Source organism: Papaver somniferum, chromosome 9 (genome assembly GCF_003573695.1).
Source record: "Papaver somniferum cultivar HN1 chromosome 9, ASM357369v1, whole genome shotgun sequence".
Taxonomy (NCBI): domain Eukaryota; kingdom Viridiplantae; phylum Streptophyta; class Magnoliopsida; order Ranunculales; family Papaveraceae; genus Papaver; species Papaver somniferum.
In genome coordinates this window covers 69,628,589-69,636,128 of record NC_039366.1, presented here as the reverse complement: position 1 = coordinate 69,636,128, position 7,540 = coordinate 69,628,589, and the positions used below count along the sequence as shown (strand labels likewise).

Here is a 7,540-nt window from a genome sequence, read left to right as displayed (position 1 = left end):
CATGTTTTTGGACTAGATTATTTACTCGCTAGTCCAAAAACTTTGTGGAGATTATAAAGTGTGTTTTCTAAATGCCTAAAACACCTTCCAGATCTAATTATTATCAACACATGTAAATGTTACTAGTAATATGTTACTACATACTACACTAGTCCAGAAAGGGCTATTAATCACGTTTTTAAATAACAGATTAATTACATGATTATAATTTCACAAACAAATTCCGTTATATTATATAAAAATAGAAGGGCCCACCATTTGACGCTAAACAACTGTCATTCTCGAACATGATAATTTACTAGGCACGTGATTTAATGATGAGCTACTAAATCACGGAACATATCAGACAAATAAATTAAGTTTATATACACCCACCATTAATCTTCTGTTGGGCACCCAAAAGCGGATAGCGAGGTATAATATCATGTTCATATATGTTTGAAAATGGTTAGCCACCGGCATAGTTGGCATGAATCTCTTTTTTGGACGGTTGTCGCCTAACTGCGCTCTTCCTCCTCTGACCTAACTGAGTCTCTCAATTCACTCTTGATAGGCCAAACCTATCGGATTCGTTGATGAGCCAAACCTATAGGATGCTTATATTGTAGATGGAAGCCCTAGAAATCACATAATCATTTCATTCTCTTTCATGCTGCACTTCTATCCCTCTTCTTCAAAACCCTAGGGAGAATCGAGATTCGAGAGTGAAATTCGGAGTTGATATCAGTGGGTTTTGTGATTTAACAATGGAATCAGCATTACCAGTAAAGAAAATCATGGAAGACGAAGAAGAAGGAGAAGAAAGTGATAGAGGTAGTCAAATGCGTCATGTACCGTTCTTCAACAGATCCTTATGTTACGGCTGCTACTGGATCTCCAAATGTTATGTCTCAGAAGGTAAAATCTCGAAAACTTGGGCGTTTTGATTATTAAACTCATTTCGATAATGACTCCGATAATAACTTTTATTTTTTATCAGTATAAATATGATTCTAGGGTAATGGGTTTATACTAAGATTGATCTCTTTTCCTCCATCTCGAAGGTTTGATTTCTTACTTTCTCCCCGCTTGTATGTTTTGGTGTTGAGTTCTAGGGTTTAATTTCTCAATTCTCTTATTATCTGCGTTGGAATTGTTTTACTTCGGTTAGAAATGGATGGATGCAGTTAATTCAAAATCTAAGGTTCCATTTTTTAGGCTTTATTTTTATTTTATTTATAAGATTGAAGGAAATTTTCATTTTGATGTATATGTAAATTGGTAAACCCTAGATTGGGATTTGAAAATCCATGGCAGATCTCAGTTCTCCTGTTTTTGGTTGAAGCCAGATTACTATTTATAATGTTTTCATTCATTGTGCTTAAATGGAACATGATTAATGCTCTGTTTTATGGTTAGTGTGTGCTCAGTTCTGTGCTCGGCTCTCCTGTTATTCTGAATTGTAGTTCTGTGCTTAGTGAAACATGATTGATTACCATTCTGTTGAAATGTGTTTAATAAGTCTGAAATTTGAGTGGCGATCAGCTGCACTGTAGGGAACGAATGTCTTACTCTTTGGAAAATAATTAGGTGGCTTATCTTGGACTGAGGATTATTAGGGACTCTCAGTTCTTTCTGTCTGCAGCTAGATATAATTGTTTAATTATTTTGTTAGCATCTTATTAGCATTGAGTGATTACTTCACCTATTAGCAGCAGCTCAGACACGTGCTTTAGTCATTAGTCACTTGTCTTTGATTCGTTTTTCTTTTTCAAACAGAATTTTCTTTTTCCAGCACCAACACATGATCAGGTAAGCTGATGATATGTGCACCATCTTTATGCTGATGGTGGTCATTTAAAGCGCTACTTACAGTAGGGCAGAGCGATTGCTAGACAACTGTACTTGGGATTTTTTGTCCCAGGGAGACTCGAATGTTTGTCGAAGCTGGTATCCATGTAGCTGACAGTTGCGGTTCTATTTATGTGCTTATTTGAACTCTTCTGGTAACAAAGGAAGAGACCTCAGCTTCATTGTATGTGGAAGCTCTATTGGACACGAGTGGTATTAGTATTCAGTTCTGGTGAAGGGTATGTTCTCACTTGGCTTTCGGGTTCTTCAAAATTCTGATTGAACACAATGTTTTCACTGATCTCAATCGAACATTATAAGTCTTAAAGTTTGTATTGTAGGATTTAGTAATTTGTGTCTCAAATGTATTGATAACTTTTGTATTATATTAGGACATTGTGGGGGATTTGGTGTTGGTGGGTAGGTGTTGAGGAAGGACGATCATGTTATAGGAGTCTTTTTTTGGTGCCTATGTAGGATTAGAAGATGGTGGTGTTGGTGTTGCAGGCGGTGGTGGACTAGCAGAGGCTGCCTGTGGAGGTAGATGCTTGTACACCAAAGCCTGTTTTAAGAGAGGATATGCAGAAGGTATCTTATTCTGTGTTGTTCGACATTAATCTTAAAGTTCTAACATCACTGATATATATAGTGTATCGCTAACCTTCTATGATTTATGCATATACCAGATGGTGTTTACAAGCCCAAGGCGCACATGGATACTGAGAATGAAGGGGAAGTTGAAGATGATTAGGTTAGTTTCTTCTTTCTATACTTTTAAGTTTATCATGTAAACGGTACTATCATTGTTTGAGAATTTATAGATTTTTTGATGGTTTTGATGTGTCTACAGCTTTAATTGGCTTCTGTCGGTGTGCAGGCACTAGTGGAGGAGGCATATGATCAGGATCCTTCAGCGCAGAAGTGTTTGGGCACCGACGATGTTACCATGGTTAATTGTGAATTTGTTGTTACATGAATCTTTTTACTTCTTCTTGACTTTTGATATTGGATGTGTGGTGATTATGTTGCTTTCTCAGACTATTATAATGCTTACTTATTTGGTTTGCAATTGTTTTGTATCTCTAGTTGTATAGATGTAACTTGCAATGAATCCGAATTTGCTTCATATATATTGCTAGATATTTGGCGTTGATCGAAAGGGTTACATATGCATAATCGGTGCTGGTGTTTCTAAAACTCAAATTCTTGCTGCTGCTTTTAAGAAGGCCAGGAAGTGAAGGTCGATGTGCGGGAGGAGAAGCAGAAAAATGAAGCGTTGGAAGCACAGTTGGATATTGAAAGACAGAAAAACTACACTGTAGTATATGAAAGTGGATTGAATACAACTCTAATGTTCAAATATGTAGTATCTTTCGATTTGTATTTGAAGATTTCATTTTCTTGGATGTTATGTTGGGTAATTAATAAAATTTAATTTCAGATTCATCAGTTGAAATTGTAATTTTAATTTTGTAACAAACTTATTGGATTTAACCAAAATCAATCTGAATCTGGATGAATTTGAATTTGAATCTGGACGAATATGAGATACACCGGAAAATGACGGAACGTTCTTGTTTGAAATAGTAATTTTGTTTTTATGAAAATGCCACCGTTATGATGGATATTAACCGTCATTGTATTTAACAGAAAATAACCGTGGTAATAGATACTTTCATTATGGCAGGAATCAACCGTTATTTTATTTTACATACAATAACCGTGGTATTTAATAACAGATTCTGTATGTGACTTTAAATCACGAATTTTATTTGTCATATTTAATAACATTCTCCTTTTGTCATTTAAAAGAGTCACACCAAATAAATAACGGTTCGAATAATAGGTGAAAATCGTGATTAACCATGGTTTATAATAGACTTCATTCGTCATTTATAGCTCCTTCTGGACTAGTGCTAATAGTATCAATATGGTGATACTACATATTAATATGTAATATACTAGTAGTAACAAAAATATATTACTAGTAAATTAGGTAACTACTTTAATAGTTTACTAGTAAAGTAAACTAGTTGACTTGTAGTAACTAGTAGTAATATGTAGTAACTAGTATACTAGTATACTACTAGTAGTAATATGTAGTATCTAGTAGTAATATGTAGTAACTAGTATACTAGTAGTAACTAGTGCTTTACTAGTAGTAACATATGTAGTACTCCCTCCATCCCTAATTAGATGACCTAGTTGTAGGTTGCACAATTTTTAAGACAAAGATGTTAGTAAAACTTAGAAATGATTTATCTCTTAAACTATTTCACGTTTTTTCGTAAACTTTATACCGTTGAAAAGCATTTTAAAACACTTACGTAACGAATATAAACATAACTATCAAATTATACATATTTCTTATAGTAACAAAAATAGGTCATCTATTTATGGGACAAAACTTAAAACCAAATAGGTCATCTAATTAGAGACGGAGGGAGTATAACATAACAATATTAATATGTAGTATCAATACATAACATAACAGTATTGATATGTAGTACATAACATATTGATATGTTGTATCAATACATAACATAACAGTATTTATTTATATGCAGTATACATAACATATTGATACTACATATTGATATGTTGACACTACATATTGATATGTAGTATCAATATATAACATAACATTATTTATTTATATATAGTCATAACATATTGATGTCGATACTACATATTGATATGTAGTATCAATACATACTACTAGTATGTTACTACATACTTGTAGTAACATACTACTAGTAACATATGTAGTATGTAGTAACATACATAGTGTTATATGTTAGGGTTAGTACAGTAATTTTACTCTTTCTAAAACTAACGAGTAAATATATTTTTTCGCTGGACTAGCTATTAATCCGGGTCGTATTTAGTGGACTAAACAGCAAAGTTATGAAACGCATATTTTTTAAGGGCCACTGGCTTCAACCTAAATCAAATGCCCCCTTTTAGGGTTCTGTCCAACTCTAGACCGGAGTTAAGTCGACACAGTACATCGGAGTTGAGTCTTTTATGACTGAAAGGCGGTGTAAGGAAAGTGTGATAAAAGCTTAGGGGGAATTAACTGGAAATTTCTAAACCGCCTTTTTCCTCTATTTACTCTCTATTTGAACTTCCAGTCTTTTTAGTACATAAACCCTAACTCTCAGATTTCATCTTTTTTCAAAAATCTTCTTCCTTTCTCTCAAATTCTTCTTCTTTACTCTCTAAATACACTCATCATCAGCGATTCTGTTTCATGAATAATGGAGGAAATTGGAAGTAGTTCATCAATGGAGTCCAAGAAGAACGTGAGGGTAATTGGCATCGACTTAGGTACAACATATAGTAGAGTAGGATTTTGGATCGGAGAAGAATTAAGAATCAGAAAGATTCCATCTTGCATCACATTCGCTGAAAATGGAGAACCCGTAGTTGGTAATGAAGCATTGGCTGGAGTTGACGAGAATCCATCAAACACAATTCTTGATGTTAAGCTTCTTGATGTCAAGCGTCTAATTGGGGTAAAATTCTCAGATAATGATACTCAACTAGACATACTTAGGAGCTCAATTGAAGTAATTGAAGATCCAGTAAGCAAGAATGATGAACCAAATATCATTGTTGGATCTCCTGATGGCTGGATGAGATTCTCCGCTGAAGAGCTTTTGTGTATGATTTTAAAGAAATTGAAACAAATTGGAGAAGAAGGTTTAGGTCTTGATAATGGAGATGTAGTTGTTAAAGCTGTGATCAGTGTTCCGTCTTGTTATAATAATGCTCAGAGATTAGCAACTAAACGAGCAGCAACAATGGCTGGCTTTGAGGATTCACGTCTTATTAATGAAACTACAGCAACTGCACTTGCTTATGGATGGCTTAAGAAGATGAAATCAAGACAAGACCAACAGCAGCATGGTGTTGAAGCAAGAATCCCTCAAGAAGATGAAGAGAATGTGTTGATATTTGATCTTGGAGGAGGAACATTGAGTGTTGCGGTTGTCAATATTAAAGATGGATGGAATACGTATAACGTGGAATCTGTAGCAGGTGATACTCATCTTGGTGGTAAAGATTTCACTGATGAATTATCTTTATACTGTTCTGATAAGTTCGAAGAGATACAGACTTTATTAGGTGCAAGATCTAAGAGCAGATTAAGGTTTGCATGTGAAGATGCTAAGAGAATTCTAGATTATCCTCATGCTAAACAAACAGTAGTCTCTGTCGATTCTTATTACGTTCTTTCGTCGAATTTCACAAACAGAAAAATAGCAATTCCATTGAGTGTTACTGTAACCAAAGATGAGTTTGCTGAGAAATGCCAGGAATTGTTTGATAAATGTGAGGAATCAGTTGACCAGTGTGTTCAAATTTCAGGGATTTGTAGATTTCATGAAATCATTCTTGTCGGTGGAAGTACTAGAATTTCTAGAATTCGAGAAATGCTAAGAGAATTTTGTAGACATGCACAAGGGTTTTGTGAGATTTTGGAGCCAGATGCGGCTGTTGTTCAAGGAGCAGCAATTCAAGCAGCAATTTGGAGTGGGGAAGCATTGAGTAATCCGCTGCTGAATGGCATTTCAATTACAGATGTTGCGCCGCTAACTTTAAGTACTAAAACAGCTCAATATGTAATTTTGAGTGGCGAGGCATCGAACAACTCTTTGATTGCTGCATGGAATAATCTTCCAATGGTTGGCTTTTCAACTCGAAAAGTTACGAATCTATGTCGGAGTACTTTAAAATTGCCTAACTTTATTCCGAGGAACACAAAGATCCCAACTGTAAGAAGACATCCTTTCACACCTGCAAGGGATACCAGAAGATTCTCTGCTGGAGTTTATGAAGGTGAAGATTCCAAAATGAAGAACAACAATCTTATCGGCCATTTCATCTTTGATGGAATTCAAGCAACTGAAATGGGATTACCAAGCATTACAGTAAGTTTTGCTGTTGATCGTGATGGGATTTTAAATGTATCTGCTTCTCAGGTTGCTGAAGATGGAAGTCGTATACGACAATTGGCTAGGCAGGTGATTAACAGAAGTCTAACGCCTGACGAGCTCAATCAATTTGGAAGAGATATGGAGAATCCAGAACCGGAGGAAATTAAGAGAAAGAAGCTAGAGGCAAAAATGAAGGTATGGCTTTTTGTTAATAAACATATGCTAATACAGCTACTGCCGGTTCTCAGTCCTAGTCAGGCGAAAATTCTAAAGGAGGCAATAGAAGATGCACAGGCATGGTTGAAGAATAGTGAACTGCCAGAAGTAAGAGCTTCTGAGCTTAAATTGGATGAACTGCAGGCGACTTGTTTTCTGATTTTACGTCGGAGAAGAGGCTCCAACTAAGAGAATAAGAATATCTGAGACAATTGGATTATATGGTATAAATTTCTGTCTGCTCAGTAAGCCAAAACTAGAGACATGCTGTAGATGTCTCTAGTTATAGTATGAGTTTTGTTTCAGGAAGTATTTCGTGTTGTTGTGTTTTTTCTTGGTTCATTCCTCTTAGGGTGTCCCCCTGGCATCTTTGTGAACTCCTGACAATCTTAATTGCCTTATACATTATAGATTACAGATGATGAAGAATGAAAATACCGATAGACAGAAAGTAGATGCCGCATACACAACTTTAAATGAAGTATTCACACTGGCCATTAATGTATAGAAAGGAGTGTTTCATTGCAATTCAATGGGCTCTATTCGTTTGG

The 7,540-nt window shown here is 35.3% G+C and overlaps 1 protein-coding gene and 1 long non-coding RNA gene across 5 annotated transcripts; both read left to right on the top strand.

Moving 5' to 3' along the window:
- The first annotated feature begins 469 nt into the window (after positions 1-469).
- On the top strand, positions 470-3,276 carry LOC113307980. Of its 4 annotated transcripts, XR_003339410.1 has the most exons (6): positions 470-897; positions 980-1,043; positions 1,759-2,069; positions 2,223-2,418; positions 2,517-2,581; positions 2,708-3,276. It is a non-coding gene; the product is annotated as an uncharacterized LOC113307980 (long non-coding RNA). The 4 variants fall into 4 exon arrangements; XR_003339407.1 differs by lacking the exon at positions 980-1,043; XR_003339409.1 differs by having other exon boundaries at positions 980-2,069.
- Positions 3,277-5,090: 1,814 nt separating this feature from the next.
- Positions 5,091-7,178, top strand: LOC113312104 (heat shock 70 kDa protein-like). Its single transcript, XM_026560863.1, has one exon. It carries the CDS (start codon positions 5,091-5,093, stop codon positions 7,176-7,178), a length of 2,088 nt encoding a protein of 695 aa, XP_026416648.1.
- Positions 7,179-7,540: the final 362 nt, after the last annotated feature.

Bases quoted from the DNA above. Each gene is read 5' to 3' on its own strand.
- LOC113312104 (XM_026560863.1), top strand. From the start codon at position 5,091: ATGGAGGAAATTGGAAGTAGTTCATCAATGGAGTCCAAGAAGAACGTG.